Source organism: Oreochromis aureus, linkage group 23, assembly GCF_013358895.1.
Source record: "Oreochromis aureus strain Israel breed Guangdong linkage group 23, ZZ_aureus, whole genome shotgun sequence".
In the NCBI taxonomy this organism is placed as follows: domain Eukaryota; kingdom Metazoa; phylum Chordata; class Actinopteri; order Cichliformes; family Cichlidae; genus Oreochromis; species Oreochromis aureus.
The window spans coordinates 25,694,212-25,713,409 of NC_052963.1; the positions used below are offsets into that span (position 1 = coordinate 25,694,212).

At 40.8% G+C, this 19,198-nt stretch overlaps 1 protein-coding gene across 1 annotated transcript; it reads right to left on the reverse strand.

Moving 5' to 3' along the window:
* Positions 1–7,349: 7,349 nt before the first annotated feature.
* On the reverse strand, positions 7,350–18,885 carry LOC116311891 (NLR family CARD domain-containing protein 3-like). The gene is made up of 7 exons (XM_039607041.1): positions 18,768–18,885; positions 15,855–15,959; positions 12,868–12,946; positions 12,493–12,721; positions 10,295–12,074; positions 9,187–9,360; positions 7,350–7,530 (listed from the first exon to the last, which is right to left on the reverse strand). The coding sequence occupies exons 1-7, from the start codon at positions 18,815–18,817 to the stop codon at positions 7,350–7,352; spliced, it is 2,598 nt and encodes an 865-aa protein (XP_039462975.1). The 5' UTR covers positions 18,818–18,885.
* Between the last annotated feature and the right edge of the window lie 313 nt (positions 18,886–19,198).

Below are 19,198 nucleotides of genomic sequence, written 5' to 3' on the forward strand. Positions count from 1 at the left end.
TTTTTTAGTTTGCAAACTAAACAGGCTTAGAATAAAAGTAGAAAACTGCAACTCAGGAGGACAAAATGATGATTCAACAATGTACAAAGTTGGGGAGTAATATATTTATATCTGTTTTATAATGGATATAGCCATTATAGGTAAGCTAAAGTCTAGCTATCATTTCATCATTCTAACAGCAAAATTAAAAATCACATTGAGCCCTGGCTGCTCATTAAACTTGTATCCATTAGACCAGGGGTGTCCAAAGTCCGGCCCGCGGGCCGTTTTTAATTGGCCCTCAAGTAATTTTATAAATAGAATAGAAAATGGCCCGCACTTCAACTTTTGCTTGAGTGTATTGCACTTCTTAGTTTTAACACCAGGGGGAGCTACTGTTGATCAAGGCAGTTGCTCCACCAAAAAGGACAATCACAGAAGAAATTTACCCCCAAGTTACCAAACATGGCAGAACCAAAGAAGCGAAAGGTAGAAAGTGAGTGCAGAAAATTTCAGACACGGTGGGAGAGTGAATATTTCTTCAAAGAATTAAAGGGGAAGTGTGTCTGTTTGATCTGCACTGAAACTGTGGCAGTTACTAAAGAGTATAATGTACGACATCATTATGAAACCAAACATCAGGCCTATGCATCCTACACTGGTGCTGAGTGAGAGCAGAAATTAAAGCAAAGGGTAGCTCTCCTGCGGGGTCAGCAACAGTATTTTTTTCGTGCTCAAATTGTCCAGAAAAAGGCTCCAATAGCAGCTATGAGGTCGCCCAACTCATCGCAAGACATGGCAAGCCTTTTTCAGACGGAGACCTCATAAAACGCTGCCTCGTTAAAGTCACCGAAATAATGTGCCCGGAAACAGTGCAGGACTTAAACAACGTCAGCATGTCCAGAAATACAGTTGTGCGACGCATTGAAGACTCGTCAGCCAACATTAAACTGCAACTGTCTGATAAAGCTGTGCTTTTGATTTTTACTCCATCGCATGCGATGAGAGCACCGATGGCACAGACACCGCACAGCTGCTAAATTTTTTTGCGGGGTGTGGACGAGAGCACGAGCACTTTAGGTGAGTAAAAAATATATTCCACAGTACCCGTGTGTTAATGTGCAGGTACACATGCTTCAAACATAGCTGGAATTTTCATAAAAACGAGAATTTTCGTTTTTATGGGCTGATGGGGTTTTTTTTTTCTTTTTTTTTCGTAACGGTATAAAAACTGAAAGGTGGTGGATTGGCCAGATGATGGGAGATGTGTAAAAATAACTCAATTGTTTGGTGGTGGCTATAGCGGAGCTTCCACAGATTCAGTAACATTAGCAAGTGGTGGAGGCCAGCAGGTGAGGCAGGAAGAGGAGAGACCCGAGGCGGCCGCTGGTCCGAGTATCAGGGGAACTGAACTTCAGGTAAGAAGTTATGACCTGCAGTCTATCTGGGTCAGATATAAACCAAGTTTAGGTGGAGTTTATTTTCGTTATGCTGACTTCTTACAGTCAGTTACAATAACTCGTACTGCGTACTAGCTAGCATGACGGAGTTTCTATACTGCTGGGTGGGTGCTATAATGTTACTGATAGTGAACTTTATTTTATTCATAAGGTTAATTATTGGAGTTTCCAACCGTCCTGTAAAAAACGGAATCGTCCAGTATTCAGAGAAAATATTACGCCTTTTGTAATGAGCTGAAAAGGAACACAGTTTGTCCCGGACTTCAGCTAGAATGGAAAAGACACAAAGCTGGAGTTATTTCGTGTCTTTATTCTGCACAGCTGTTTCTTCTTCTCTCATTCCCCCCCCCCCCTGTTGTTATTTCAATCATGAAACTGATCAATGATCAGCTGATCGGCTTTTCTCTCTTGTTTGTTTATCGCCCACTTTGCGCCAGAAAGAGGAAACCAGCGGATGTTGCGTTAAACAACAGCAGCACGTTTAAGTCTGATAAGCTGTTGTTAGAATTTATTTAATATTAATTTCTAGTATCAGCTGATGTTTGCTGGAGCCACAGCCGTAAAAGTTGCTGGTCATGATATCGGTTTGTATGTCTGGTGAGAGGGAAACATGAAAATGAAACCAGGAGATGTCCTTACTGAATCATCAGAGCTGAACAGGTGATGGAGAAACAGGTTTACCTTTTAGGTGACATGAATGAGTTGAAGGGAAGTTATAAACTGTTTCTGAGAGACAAATAACACCAGGATCCTTTTCTATGTAGCTGACAGCTGGTAACTGTGCAGGGGCGGGTCTAGCAAAGTTTTGCCAGGGGGCCAGGTAGGGCATTAACAGGGAAAGGGGGGCACAAGGAAATACTTTTCTCCCTTATTCTCATTTAAAATGTCTCGCTTTTAACATATAATTATCTGAATCTTACAACAAACGTTTTCATGTGATGTAAAATGTATAGAAATCCATTATTGTACATAGTAATTTTTTTCAGGGTCCCATCATAATTTCCTCAGAAGTAAGTACTGTATATGATGCCAGTATTTTCCCACATTTTCTAGATACTTTACTAGTACTGTGTGTAAAATGCCATCAAAAAGTCAATTAAGTTTTATTCTTTCTCACCTGTCTTTCTGTCTCCTTTCACTTTTTAAAGGTTGCCATGTTACAAAAAATATTTTGCCCTGTCATGCTGTTTATTGATGTGGTAAATGAATTGTTTATGAAAATATCTCTAAATCTGTCATTTATTATTTTTAATATTCAGTAATGATCATGTCTCACCTCTAGTCTTCTCTGTCTTAATTTCAGGTTTCCTCCATGTGTTGTAGATAGTTCAGGAGGTTAACTCGACCAAGCAGTCTTTGGGTTTCGGCTAAGTATTGTTTAGAATACCAGAATAGGGAGGATGGTGTAGGTTTAAGTTTATTAGATACATATATACCAACAAGACAGTGTACATCACTGTCACAACAGCGTTTGTTTTAATTCAAAGGCTTTATGGTTTTTCCTATGATACCTGGTGGGCCGGTCTCTAGTCAAAATGCCCGGGCCGATTTTTTGTCCCAGTCCAGCCCTGGCTTCAAATATCATTAATGCGCATCAATTCTGTCACTACCCTGCTTTTGCGCACCACTTTCTTATATGCGCTTTTCTTGTTAACACACAGAGTACACACCGCTGTGCACAGCGCACGCACACGCAAAGTCAGCTGATCTCATCTGATGCAGATTTGCTCCTTGATCAGGTGACATTTGTCAGCACCGCGGCTGGATGGCCCGATTTACATACCCAGCGCAGCTGATACTCACCAGAATAATTTACTAAAATTATATGGACTCATGTTATTAAGTCCAGTTCAGTCTGATAATGTTGATAACCGTTTCAAACGAACGTTAATAGTTGTGTTGCTAAGCCTAAGAACTTAAATAACAAGCTTGAAATGTACCCGTCCCATTTTCCCCTTTATTGTTTTTTCTCTGTGCTGTAAATCTTCTGTCTAAGAAGAAATCTGAGGCTGCTGTTCTGAGAATGAGCTACCAAAGCTTTTTCTGAATAAATCAATAAAGATCCATTTATGGAAAGCTGTGATGAAGGCAGTTTTGTCTTTAATTATATTCAACAATATAACGTATTCGACCACTTTTAAATGATTTTTCTAACTTTAATACACTACAGTTAAGGTTATATACCTAATTTCTAGTAAGTGGCCCAGCCCCTCCTATATTTTTATGTATGTGGCCCTCAGTGAAAAAAGTTTGGACACCCCTGCTTTAGACAATAATGTGCAAATGTCTCTGAGCAGTTTGTAAATTCATGTTTTGGGTCACTGCCGCTCAGTGATTCCTCTCAGAAATCAGAGGTTTTCTCTTCTGCAGCAAACTAAGTGCACCTGACATGAACTGAAGTGTCTCAGCTAAATGGAGCTTCAGAGAAACCAAACACACAGATATGTACCATGAACTTGAAAAGACAGAAAAACAACATGTGAATTCTGGAATAATCTTCCATCTTTAAAGGACAAAATGCAAAACTTTTTTTTTTTTACATGGAATCAATTAGAACAGTTTAAAACATCAACTGATTAAATCCATGAATCTGAAAACATGTTTCTGAGTGATAGAAACAGACTGAACTATCTGTTTAACAGTCAGAGTGTTTCTCTAACAGGAGGACACTCTTTACACTTAACTCAGCACAAACACACTGAGGAACCAGGAAACCAAACTGTAAACCCAGGATAAAGAGGTTCAGTGAATTTGGTGTTGAAGGTGTGGAGGTGGATGAGAGTGTCAGAGGAGACTCTGTAGAAGGACAGAGTGCCAGCAGGACAGTCCACATACACTGCTACTCTGTTAGAGACAGAGGAGGAGGGGGGGTACAGATATGTTTCTCTGTTACTGTGTAAGACAGAGTAACCCTTAACATCAGAGCAGAACAGACTCCAGGACTCATCATTCCTTCCAAACACGCAATGTTTACTGTTTTCGCAGTCTTCACTGTCTCCTTTCCTTCTGATTGTTCCGTAACTCACTGATATATAAACCTCCCCTCTCCACTCGACCTCCCAGTAACAGCGACCACTCAGACGATCTCCACACAGCAGCTGAGGATACCCATTGTCAAATCTGTCTGGATGATCAGGATATGACTGAACCTCCTCCACATGTGTCACCTTCCTGTTGCTGTCAGACAGTGTGAGGTTCTTGTTTACTGTGTTTGTGTCGATTGTGAGTTGACAGGAATCTGATGGAGAGAACAAACACAATCCAGCTGCAGTCATTGATCCATCATCTGTTCATTGATTGACACTTTGATGATGACTCCTGACATCAGAGATGTGAATGAGTGATGTGACAGTTTGAAGATGGTTGAATGGGCTGCTTTGTTTTCATGAATCACATTAAAAACACACTTACACTTCCTCAGACCTGGTGTCAACCATCGGACTCCAGCAGGCTCCACCCTGAAAGGAGGAGCGGGGTCAGACCAGCACAGTCTCTTTCAGCATGTACACATGGACATTACATCGCTCTCATACACATACTGTTAGACACTGATAAAGGAAAAATCTGGACATGTCCACTTCAATCCATACATGGATTAAATTACTGATGAGTTGGATAATGACACAAATGTATTCATAAACAGTATTTATTCGGTGTGTGTATTGTACAGCCTGACTTGTTGTCAGGATGAAGGATCTGCAATTGCGCTTAGTCCTGCACTGTGGCTGGAACAGTTACTGCTGGATGAGCTGCCCAGGGATTGAATCCATAAAGTCAAAGTATGGCTCCAGTAATTTCTTGATCAGTGCATTGATAAGAAAAGCACTTCAACTGTGTGTGATCATCTTGATCCTTTATCTCCTGTGACCATGTATTAGAAAGTGGCTGGAAACTTTTACAAAGCTCCGAGGAAAAGGCTCAACTTTCATCAGCCTCTTAAATCAGCTGCTTCATATTTTAGTGTAGATACAGAAATTAGTTTTCTTTTTCCTTTAAAGGGGACAGATAACATTAACCACTCTGTCCTGAAATGTTGCTGTTTTAAACACAGTTTTGGACTTTTTTTGTTCTCATATCCTTGATAAGCTGCTCTGAGAGTTATGGACAATCACTGTTGGAGTGGCCAACAGTAGGCAGCTGCAGGTTACTGCAGTTCCTGATAAAATGACTCATATTCATCATCACTGAAAGGTTCTGTTGTTTTAAGTTAATGAGATAAGAGCCTCTCTTGAAGTGAAAGCTCAACTATATGGAAGCAATGATGTGCTTAGTTTAATGCAGTTTGATCTGAGTTAGATTTGAAACTGTCTTAAATCTCCACGTAGCAGCCTGAATGCATTTTAGAAGCCTTGTATCTCTCTGCGTCTCTCTCTGAAATTAGAGCAGAGCTTCAGCAGCTTGTCTAATTAACTTCATTCAGGCCAGACTTCTGAAGCTAAACATAATGAGACAGCAGACACTTGATGACGTTACAGTTCAAATGTCTTTTTACCCCTATTTTATGTGTGATTAATATTTACAGTGAAAATGGCACAAAATACATCAAGCTGACCATTAAAAAAATAAATATATCAATAAGGAATTATACTTTGGACAGATGTGAATCTATAAAAGGATCATTAAAGTGAAAATTACATGAACTGATTCATTCATTATTTTAAATTAAAATGATCTAACAAGGTGGTAAAGAACTGTGCAAGGCTGTATTGTATTACTGATTAAAACCTTCAATATTGCAACATTCCCGTTATGTTTAATGGTAAAGGGCACCCCCCTGTCTTTGATCCCACTCATTTGTCTTCTAACATCCATAAACCTGAATGATCTGTTGGATCCTGTTAACAAGCCAGCACATTTAAGCAGCAACAGTCACTACATCACTAAAAGACAAATTTAATCTCTTCCTTTAATAAGAGCATTAGACATGTAAATAATCCACACTGCTTTCCAGGCAATTAAATAAGTTAATTGCTAAATTAAATAACTCTGTGAGTGAGTGTAATGTTCATCTGGAGTGAAATTAGTCTGTGGAAATTGAATATTTTTTGTAATGGTGTTATTAGTTCATTAATATTAATTTGAAATTTATGGGATTCTCACATGTAGTTGCGTATCAGTATTTTTTGGCGATCTATTAAATCACTGGTTACAGATCAAATTTATTGGCTAATGTGGAAATCACCAGAAGGTCCTTTTATTTTGAAATCAGGTCTTAGTTTCTCCTGCTGTAATACCTGGTACACACTGATCAGACAGGGCATTAAGACCACCTGCCTAATATCGTGTTGGTCCCCCTTTTGCTGCCAAAACAGCAAACAGTTGTGATGCGCTGTGTATTCTGGCACATAAAAACTATATCTAACCATATGTGGTTATATACCAGATTTAAGTTTTTTGGCAGTTCAAGCTACAGTGGTTTGTCCGTTAAATGGGACCACAGGACCCAGCCTTTGCTCCCCAACATGCATCAGTGAGCTTTAGTCGCTCATGACCCTGTCGTTGGTTCACCACTGTTACTTGCCTGGACCACTTTTGATAGATACTGACCACTGCTGACTGGGAATGCCAAATAAGAGATGCTCTGATCCAGTTGTCCAGACATCACAATTTTGTCATTGTTAAGGTCTCTCAAATTGTTACATTTGCCCATATTTCCTGCTTCTAACTCAGTGTTGAGGACAAATTCTCCCTAATCTATCCCATCAACTTACTAATGACTCGTTTTTAATCAAGCCAGGCTGAAATGTTCCCTAAATGGTGACCTCCTATAAATAGCTCTTGATCTTTGTTTAACGAGACTGGTGTTTTTGTAGTAAGCAAAGAAAAATATTTTTCCTTCTGTTGTTGTATATGTCAGATCTACATGAAACAAACAAGGACACAAGGATGTTTCCACCTCTTTCTCTTCTATCAGACATTCTTTTTATACCTGAGAGTGTCCAGTCTCAAGTGTGGCTCCTTTAGCAGCTTCATTCCTGAGTCCCCTGGATGATTGTAGCTCAGGTCCAGCTCTCTCAGATGTGAGGGGTTGGAGCTCAGAGCTGAAGCTATAGAAGCACAGCCTGTCTCTGTGATCAGACAGCCTGAAAGACTGCAGACACACACAATAACAATCCATATAAAATCATATCCATATTCATGTCCATTGATTAAAACTATTCATTTATTTATAAAGTGAGAAACATGCAACAGATAACAACCTTACCTCGTGTAAGGCGTAAAGAGTTTATTCCAGCATGACTAAAATGTGGTGGAATTATATAAAGTGGTCTTTAAGACAGGATGTTGCTTGATTATTCAGGACTACATAGAGAGGGTAAAATAAGTATTGAACACATAACTTATTTTTGAAGTAAATATATTTCTAAAGGTTCTGTTGGCATGACATTCTCACCAGAGTTCAGTAACAACACATCCAGTCCACACATGAAAAGAAATCAAACCACTGAGATTCATAATCAAGTTACATGTGATAATGAGAAATGACAGATTGAAAAAAGGATACACCTTTACTAAAATGAATTTTAAAAATAATGTAAAAAAGCTTTTATTGGTGGTGACAGTTTCAAACTGCCTCCTGTATGGATCTACCTGCATGCATTTCTAATGTGTGATTTTGACTTCCAAACAAACAGTCTTTAAAATCCTGAAGGTTCTGTGGCCCCATCTTCAAACATGGAGCTTTATTTATTTATTTATTTTTTAATAGACTTTCAGTTGGATTCATATTTGATATGTTTTTAACATTTGTAAGTCTAAGGAGCTTGGAAAGAAAAGCGTCTGGACTTCTTTGAGTTGCTTGAAGACGTTTCACCTCTCATCCGAGAAGCTTCTTCAGTTCTAAGGGTCAAATGGTGGAGAGTCCCAGATTTAAACCCAGTGGGAGTTTCCCCCCAAAAGAGGGACAAAGGACCCCCTGATGATCCTCTGCCTAATCACATGAGCCAAGGTGTGAAAGCGGGTGTGGGTCCCAATCAGCCAGGGTTTCGGGTGAGCTCGTTGTTGACTGAGAACCTTCACAGACAACATTTGTAAGGCCCATTTTATATAGCCATTTCTTTGATGTTTTTTTTTTTCCTATTTTCGTATCATAAGAATGGCTTGTTTCACCTGCATGGAGAGCTCCTTTGACCAAATGGTGCTTGTTCAAAGCATAGTCTTCCACATGCACTCATCACACCTCAGATGGGCTCCAGGCCTCTTCTCTGCTTAATTGATAATGTCATAATGAAGGAATTGCCCACACCTGCCCATGAAATAACCTTTGAGTCAGTTGTCTGATTACTTTTAGTGCCTTTAAAAAGATGGTGTGACAGGTTAAAGGGCTGAAATTCCTAAACCTTTCATCCAACTTTAATGTGGATCCCTTCAAATGAAAATGGAGAGTCTGTACATCATGTCCATGTCCAATAAATAACTATAATTTGAATATGTTTTAGTAAACAGGTAAATGACAACAACTTGTTTAGTGTCCAAATATATATGAACTTATCTGTATGGATCGAAAATACCCATAAATCTATACCAACTAGTGTATGTTCAGTATTGCGCATATTAGTAATTTTTACCGATTAAAACAAACGTGACCATGAAAAATCTTTAACTGAAGTAATTCAGAATATAACAATCCACTCAAATGTAATTGAAAAGTGACTTTAGAATTCTATATAGGTTAGTGCTTATGCACTAATTTTACTCAGATTAGGTCATCTCAAGTGGTTATCAGTGGACAAGTCTGAAACCTGACCTGAGAGTTTCCAGTTTGCAGTGTGGACTGTTGAGGTCAGCAGACAAAAGCTTCAGTCCTGAATCTTGCAGGTTGTTGTTACTCAGGTCCAGGTCTCTCAGACTAGAGGATGAGGAGCTGAGAAGTGAGGCCAGAGCTTCACAGCTTCTCTCTGAGAGGTTACAGCCACTCAGTCTGAAAAACAGTGATATTTGTCATTAAATTAAATCACTTCATGTGTCTGAAAATTGTCAAATATAAAACACTTCAAATTTGCCCAATGAAAACACAATTATGTCTATATAATTAAATCAAAACTAACAAGGAGCTGGTGGATTTAGTCATACTAGTCCAGTCCCCCCTGGCAGACACACTATTGATGACTTTCTTAGTCCTGATTACTGTGAAAATAATTCTTATTTATCACATGCTGAAACTTGGTGCAATCCCCTTAGTTTATCATCTATCTTAAAAAAGCAGTTGTAATACTTTCCCCTTTCAGTCTACGTTTTTCTGATTGGACAGTTTCAGGATGGTATGCTGAAGAGCAGGATTCAGTCCTGTAAACCTACTAAAACTTTTTAGCTTGTTATAGTAAATGAAATCATCTCAGATTCTTTTATAACTTTTAGAATCTGTTTCTGAGATATGACAGTGGACAGCAAGAACATCCACAGCAACGAAGATCATGATAGAATGTCTTGGTACATTAAATATTACACTTTCAAACACTAGTTATGAAAAAAACCGTTTCCCTATTAAAATGCATATGTGAGGGGAATACGCTTAAATAGAGACTGTAGTTGAAAACCTTTACTGTTAGGAAACACCAATGGTATAGCAATGTGTAAAATGTAGTTTTGTAAAGACACTGGCTGTGGTAGCCATCCAGTAAGAGATGCTTTTCATTGTTCTGCTGCAATATCTGATTGGGAGGGCTGATGATTGTTTAATTCAACAAATTATATATAATAAAATATAATAGATTATTTTGAGTTTTTTAAAGGGCCAGCACCAATTGACTGTTTTTTTACCCTATTTGAGTAAGTCCGTGTTTCTGCTGCTCATTTTATTCTGTCAAGTACAATGAACATTTTAAAAAGAAATAGATGAGTCCATAATTACTTACATGACTTTTTTGGAGGCTTTGACAACTGGCAGTAGTGTCAGAAGAGCCTCCTCTGAAGCAGAGTATTTCTTCAGGTCAAACACATCCAGATCCTTTTCTGATGACAGTAAGATGAAGACCAGAGCTGACCACTGAGCAGGAGACAGTTTATCTGTGGAAAGACTTCCTGATCTCAGGGACTTTTGGATCTCCTCCACTAGAGAATGATCGTTCAGTTCATTCAGACAGTGGAACAGATTGATGCTTTTCTCTGCGGACAGATTCTCACTGAGCTTCTTCTTGATGTACTGAACTGTGTCCTGATTTGTCTGTGAGCTACTTCCTGTCTGTGTCAGCAGGCCATGTAAGAGAGTCTGACTGGCCTGAAGTGAAAGACCCAGGAGGAAACGAAGGAACAAGTCCAAGTGTCCATTTGGACTCTGTAAGGCCTTGTCAACAGCACTCTGGTAGAAGTATTTATCTGTTTCAGACCGATCAGATGTTTTTTGTTTCTCCTTAAGCAAGTTGACTCCAGAGTTAATAAATGTCAGATGGACATGAAGAGCAGCCAGAAACTCCTGAGCACTCAGATGGACAAAGCAGAACACCTTGTCCTGGTACAGTCCTCTCTCCTCTTTAAAGATCTGTGTGAGCACTCCTGAGTACACTGAGGCTGCTCTGATATCGATGCCACACTCTGTCAGGTCTGATTCATAGAAGATCAGGTTTCCTTTCTGCAGCTGATCAAAAGCCAGTTTTCCCAAAGACTCAACCATTTTCCTGCTCTCTGAACTCCAGGCTGGATCTGTCTCAGCTCCTCCATCATACTTGACCTTCCTCACTTTGGCCTGAACTACCAGGAAGTGGATGTACATCTCAGTCAGAGTACTGGGCAGCTCTCCTACCTCTTTGGTTTTCAGCACATCCTCCAGAACTGTAGCAGTGATCCAGCAGAAGACTGGGATGTGACACATGATGTGGAGACTTCGTGATGTCTTGATGTGGGAGATTATTTTGCTTATTTTCTTATGCTGGAATCTCTTTCTGAAGTACTCCTCCTTCTGTCGGTCAGTGAACCCTCTGATCTCTGTCACCATGTCAACGCATGCAGGAGGGATCTGATTAGCTGCTGCAGGTCGTGTGGTTATCCAGAGGTGAGCAGAGGGAAGCAGGTTCCCCCTGATGAGATTTATCAGCACCACATCCACTGAGGTGGACTTTCGAGGGTCAGTTAGGATTGTAGTTTTGTGAAAGTCCAGAGGAAGTCGACACTCATCCAGACCATCAAAGATGAACACAACCTGGAAGTCTTCAAAGCTGGAGATTCCTGCTTCTTTGGTTTCAGGAAAGAAGTGATGAACAAGTTCCACCAAACTGAACTTTTCCTTATTTAGCACATTCAGCTCTCTGAAAGTGAATGGAAATATGAAGTGGATGTCCTGGTTGGCTTTGTCTTCAGCCCAGTCCAAACTGAACTTCTGCATTAGCATTGTTTTCCCAATGCCAGCCACTCCCTTTGTCAGCACTGTTCTGATTGGTTTTTGTCTTCCAGGTGAGACTTTAAAGATCTCTTCTCGTCTAATTGTTTTATCTTCCCCATCTGATTTCCTGGATGCTTTTTCAATCTGTCTGACCTCATGTTCATCATTGACCTCTGCAGTCCCTCCCTCTGTGATATAGAGCTCTGTGAAGATCTGATTCAGAAGGGTTGGATTTCCTGCTTTAGCGATCCCCTCAAACACGCACTGGAACTTCCTCCTCAGAGCAGATTTAACGTTTTGTTGACAAATGATTGGGAATTCTCAAAGAACACAAAAAAAATGTACTCTTAAAATATAAACTTCATCATGTCATACTTTCAGAAATAGACAAGTAAATATAAATTTAGAAAAATAATAATAATAATAATACATTGGATTTATATAGCGCTTTACAATGACATTATTCATTCACGCTCACATACTGGTGGAGGCAAGCTACGGTTGTAGCCACAGCTGCCCTGGGGCAGCCATATCGCGCCATCGGCCCCTCTGGCCAACACCAGTAGGCAGTAGGGTAAAGTGTCTTGCCCAAGGACACAACGACCAGGACAGAGAGACCGGGGATCGAACCGGCGACCTTCCAGTTACAGGTGCCCTTCCCAACCCCCTGAGCCACGGTCGCCCCAAAATCTCATATTGTTCTTTCAAAACTTTAAATATTTAGAAAAATCCTCTTACTGCTCTGTAGATACGCAGCCAACTCCTCCTGCTTATTTTTCCTCAGTAGATTCAGCATGATCTTTAGAAAAGCCTCTGTGTTTTCCTTCATCTGTGCTTCATCCTCACCCTCCAACAACTCCTTATCCTCCTTCTCACTTTCTAAGAAATCTTGTTTACATGGATATAGAAGCTTCTGGATCTTATTTATCTCATTATTCACAAAAGTGATCATAGTGTTCTCCAACAGCTGGAAGAGATTATATGAATGATCCAATCAGAATAAACTAACAAAGGCAATCATCAGAAATATGGACACATTGACAATACTTTCTTCTAAAAAGTGCAACTTGGAGATGACTCAAGAGATTTAAAAGTAGTTTTACATTTACAGACCATTAATGTGGAGTCTTGATGTGTTTGATCTTGTTGAGCAGACTGAACACTGGGAAACTCTGAGCTCTTCTGGTCCACTCTGGGGAGGAACCATTTAAAATCAGTTCAAGCACAGGGGTAAAGTTCCAAGAAGGTATATTTGACTGTGATTCGGGCGACTCCTTGTCATGTTGTTTAAGTTTAGCAGTCCTATACTGTCAACAGCTCAGTGATTTGCTTTGGGTACTCGCTGTGTTTTGTTGTGCTTCAGTAGTCAGAGAATGATTTATTTACTGAGCTTTTAATCCTTGCTAATGTCTGACAGTCCTTTCCTATAACTGAAAATATGTTTTACTTTCCACCATTCATGGACATAAAGATTCATTTCCAGCTGAATTTTCATTATCTGGCTTTCTTTTGACAGAAAACATTCTGAAAGCCCCCAAGAAGTCACTAGGACATTTGCCCTAATTTCAATATATCAGATTAAACATTTTCAAAATATTACGAAAACCCAGACACACAATAAATATCATCAACCATCCAAACTTTGAATAATCTATGACTCTCAACCAGAAGAAACTGAAACTACATGAAGAAAATGTGTTTTTCTTTCTTTACATTAAAAAAAACCCCCATGAAGACTCAAATAACCCAGTACGTACATGGCTGCAAATAACAAATTGTGAAACATTCAATTAATTTTTAAATTAATTTAATTTTTAAATAGTTAGCTTTAATTAAGGCCGGACAAGGAGAGAACACAGAAAATCTGGAGAGACACCAAGGAGCAGACAGTAAAAAGCCTGGGGAAGATTAATACCCAGACCCCTGCAATAGTACAAGAGTAGACAACAGAGGAAGATTATTTTTAATTTCCAGACATCCTGTAACCTTGAATTGAATCAGGGGAAGGAAAAATTATTAATAATAAAAAAAAATATTAGTGGGAAAAATGGACATGGAATTGAACCAGCAACCTTTCTCTTGCCAACCAAATGAGTTAATTTCTATGATGACATATAAGCACTGGTACTCTGGATATTTGATCCCTTTTCTAATAATTCACTGCTGCATTCTGGGTAAAATTTCAAGGGTCCTGTCACCACATGAGATGGTGGTTGCTCAAGACAAGTTACATTATGAGAAAAGCACCCAGGTTCTTCTAAGCGAGATTCTTTCTGTGTTAAAATTATTTTCCAAAATAGTCATTTTTTAAAATCTTAAATCTAGAGCCTTTAGCTCTTTTTCAGAATATATCAATTCTGCCCTAATAGTTTTAAGTTCTTATTTGGGCTTTTTACTCGTTACTTATTTCTATCATCAGACTACAAACAATGATGACTCAACACAATCATAATTATGCAGATCATTTAAACTTCACTGTTTAGGGACAGGCAGCGGACTTCATGAAGTCTTTTTTTTCATCTATTTATTTTTTTATCTTTTAAATTCAATCTAAACTAAAGTTATCTTTTTTCATTTGTTTATTTTGCCTTTTGTCCATGTGAGAAAGTGTGAGAAATGAACACCATCCAGAGAGCAAAGGCATGAATGTAAATTTTAATGATAGTCCTCCCATGAGTAGCAGTTTAAATATATATGTTCATGTTTTATAAAATGCAGGGCTTTTACTTAGTGACTTCCTCTGAAATGAATTGTAGAGACCATCATCCAGCAGTTCATTTAAAACAGTCACCAACCTGACAGCACTCAAAAAATAAATGTTAATAATAACTCACCTCTCTTTAGCAGAAGGTTGTTGTCCTTTAAAATGAATGAAGTAATCTTTAGACGTGTCACTCTTTAAGGACACACAGCTGGGTTCAGGTTTTGGTCAGGGCTTTTATTAAAATATTTTAATGACTTTATATCTCAGTGTGCAGTGTGCTCTCTCTCTGCTGATATGAGTGGAGCTCAGTCTGTTTTTCTCACTTTCAATCATCTACACTACAGTAATCATTCATATAAGATATTTATGCATTAATATGTCTCTTTAAATATTTAATCACACTTTTGATTTTAGTGTTGAATTGATTGGTCTATATTAGTCCTCACAATCAACAGCAAAAATAATAATGAGATTGAGGGTATTGTTTTCTTTTACACATGTGCATGTAATAAATTGAAGTCGTAGCATCAAAAACATTAATTCAGGATTCGATAAGACCGAGGCCTTTACTCTGGTTAATAAAAAATGATAATTCTTGCACCTGGCAAAACTGAGAAGCGGCAGGTACGCCTCACACGGAAACTGGGGTGAAATGCACCAAAAGTTGTGGTCATGTGACCTGGGTGTTTTGAACCACACTTTGGAGCAGTGTTTCGAACCATCTGTGCTTCGGAAGCTCAAGACAGTGTTGAAACCTCTGTATCAAGCTTCCCATCCCTACAAATAATAAAGAAGGAACAGCTATGAATCAGGTTCTTTTCTGGCATGGGTAGGATGGCCTTTCCCCCCACTGTTTATTCACCAACCACACACTGTCTCTTAAATACTAACCAAAAAGGGGTGGGTGGGTGGGTGTGTGTGTGTGTGTGTGTGTGTGTGTGTGTGTGTGTTTCTTCTTCTTTCTTTCTTTTTTTTTTTTGCTTTGCTTCCTTATGTAGTGGCTTACTTTGTCCTAAGAGCTTGGTTATAAAAAATCCCTCCTTTCTACAGCTGCCTCATTTTCTCACAGTCCTGATTCTGACACCAGCTTCCTAAATTAGTATTTCATCTAGTCTTCCTCTGTTTGTATTGTATCCTATGAGCCAGGTTGTGAAACAAGAAAGTTGGTCCTATGAATAATGGCACTGCAGTGATGTGAGTGCTCTTATAATTTACCTGATACTACACCTTACACTTTAACTATTGTGTTTTTGAAACAAACTCCAACACACACCACTTTAAACATGAATATAGAAATGTGTGTGAAACAGATCTGACCTGACATTAAACATGTCAGAGACTTTATTCAGTCAAACTGTTTATATAAAGTCACTTCCAACATTTAGATACAGATTACCTTTCTGCAACCGAATGGTGTGCTTCCTTAAAACCTACAGGGATATACATTGACGAGTCACTGTTCAAGGACACAAGGCTGGGTTCAGGTCCAGAAAAATCTGGTCTGCAATGGAGCCCAACAGAAAAAGAGAAAAAGAAAGTTTTAAAAAACAAGTTAACAATTTCTTCAGTTAATTAATTATAGTTTAATTTAACTGAATTACAATTGTCCCCCTGGGATATTTTTCAGTGCAATCTAAATAATGAGAGGCACTTACTCTGCATTATATAATGTTGTTTTTTGAAAATTAAAAATATTCGCTTTTTTTTTTTTTTTTTTTTTTTTTTTGTCTGTCCCATTTGGTTCTTAAGCCGTCAGAATTGTTGTCTGAAGACCAACAAGGATACCAAATGGATTTATTTTGCCAAATGGATCATCATGGCATTGCCGTATTGGTCCATTTGATCATACTTAGTTATTTTTATTTATTTTATTTTCAGTTGTTACAGATGGGACAGACATGACTGGGGGATAGGAAAGGGAGAAAGAAAGAGAGGAAGGAAAAGAAAAACAGAAGGGAAAAGGGACAGTGAGAAAGGGCACTTACAAAGACAAAGAGAGAGAGAAGAAAAAAAAAAAAAATCTCCTGGATCACCTGTTGAGAGAAAAAGGAGAAGACAAGCAAAAAAAAAAAAAAACCAAAGCAACATACTAAACACAACACCATCACGTTAATCTAGCTAAGTGTGAACAGCAGTAAATACTAAATATTGAAAGTTGTTGTGCAGCATGCAGGACAGACAGCGCACACTGTGCTTTGAAGTAGCAGCTACGAAAGGTGTAGTTTGTCTACGAACAGTGAACACCCGTGTGCACACCTGTGTGGATCAACGCGCTTGTATACAAAAGGTTTCCCCATGTAACGGTCTGCTAGAGGGTGTGGAGGCCCATAGCCCCGTCCCCCAGGGCATGAAGTAGGCCTGGAGGAGATGCAGGCTCCAGACATCCAGAGGCCCCAGAGTGCGAGAGCCCAAGGAGTACCACCGGAGGGGCATCCGTGCCACCTTCCTGGGAAGGGCTGAGGAGATCCCCAGACGAGGGGGTCACCCAGTAGCCACGGAGCAGAAGCCAGAGGGGGCTGCACTGGCGTGCCCGCCGGCTCTGCCGGCAGCCAGCTGTGCCAGAGTGAACCGAGTTGCAGGCCCCGAGGCCGGAGGCCCGAGGGCCCCCTTTGCTCCGGAAGAGGCCTGACCGAGCGACAGGCACCAGGCCCCGCCAATTAGCCACCGGGAGTGAGCTGGTGCATACCTGAGCGCCCAGCCCGGACACCAAGAACCACCAATGCACCAACCCCTGAGGGCATCAGTTACCAGCAGGGGTGTGGTGAGGGGAGATAGGCCTCCACACTTGGAGGGCCTGGGAGTACCCAGGAGGTGGAGTCTAAGACCCGACCTGACATATAGACACAGACAAACAGGCACACACAGACATAAACATGCTTTCCCACCCTCATGCACACATATACAAACACTCAGCACTCACCCAACGTAGGGACAGACATACATAGACATGTACACACAATCATACTCCCCAAACATACTCTATGCCCGGGTCCAGGTACCCTCGCCCCCAGAGGGGGAAACGGCACCCAGACCCAAGAGATGTGACCCTTTCCCCCGGGGTGGAGGCAAGCAGACCGCCCCAGGCTCCGCAGCAGCAGGGAGGCCAATCGGACGGCCAACACCTCCTCCCAGCCCCCCCGCCCCGATGGCTAGTAGAGAACGGGGGTGTGTGAAGACCCCATACCTCCCTCCTCCCGCTCATGTGTAGTGTTGCTGCGTGTTGTTCTAAAGTGCATTTAAAACAAGGGAGAGCATGGTGCTGCTGCCAGAGAGCAGCAGGTGTTAGCATGGCCCCTCCCAAGAACCCTCAATGTCTACATGGATTTAAAATTGAGAGGTGGGCACCGGCGCCAGAGGTAGGGTTGAATACACAGACCGTCCTCTGGACGCCGTTAACGTGGTCACCCTCAAGGCCCTACATATGTGTGTGTGTGTGTTATGAGAGTGTGAATAATGTGGATGTCTAAGTAGTGAAATAAAATTGAGGCGCAGGTGGCCAGAAGGGGACAGAGGGGGGGGGAATGCCTCCCCTGCACCCTGGTGACACACCCGCACCCCAAGGCCCTACCTGTGTGGGTGGGTGTGGTGGAGCGGGAGGAGGGAGGCAGCCGGGATGGGAGGAAAAGAAGGAGGGGCAAATGCCCTCCTTAGGGCCAGCTCCCCGGCTGACCCCAGTAGGCACCCCCGTCCTCTAGTACCCACCAAGGCAAGGGAGCCCAGGCTCCCTTGCCTTGCCTCTAGTACCCACCAAGGCAAGGGAGCCCAGGCTCATCCAGACCGGGGCCTATGGCAGCAGCACCGCTAAGCCCTACAGGACCTGGGGAAGCCCACCCCACCCCACCGCAGAGGAAACTATACCCACCCCAACATTCAATCATCTCCAGACTACACAAGACAACAGACACCCAGGTTAGGTTTATTCTCCACCTCTCCTGTGTCTTTCCCCCACCTGCAGAGTGGACTTCTGCTAGGATGGAACAACCTTCCTGCCAGTTGAAGAGTCCCCCAGTTGGGCTGATGCACCAGAGGCCTCCTGCGCCAGGGCTGAGCCCCCGTGCAACCACCCGCCCACAACCTCGGCGACACACCGACGAGGACCGAAGCCCCCAAGGCCCAGCCAGAGCCCCATCCACTGTGTTTGTTACTGTGGATCCACTGTGTTTTTGAAACAAACTCCAACACACACCACTTTAAACATGAATATAGAAATGTGTGTGAAACAGATCTGACCTGACATTAAACATGTCAGAGACTTTATTCAGTCAAACTGTTTATATAAAGTCACTTCCAACATTTAGATACAGATTACCTTTCTGCAACTGAATGGTGTGCTTCCTTAAAACCTACAGGGATATACATTGATGAGTCACTCTTCAAGGACACAAGGCTGGGTTCAGGTCCAGAAAAATCTGGTCTGCAATGGAGCCCAACAGAAAAAGAGAAAAAGAAAGTTTTAAAAAACAAGTTAACAATTTCTTCAGTTAATTAATTATAGTTTAATTTAACTGAATTACAATTGTCCCCCTGGGATATTTTTCAGTGCAATCTAAATAATGAGAGGCACTTACTCTGCATTATATAATGTTGTTTTTTGAAAATCTAAAATATTCGCTTTTGATCCATCACTCTTTAAGGACACACAGCTGGGTTCAGGTCCAGGTTGGTTCCTGTGAATAATGATGGAGCAGTGATGTGAGTGCTGAGCTGTGACATGGAGAAGAGTCATGGACAGTTAGAGAT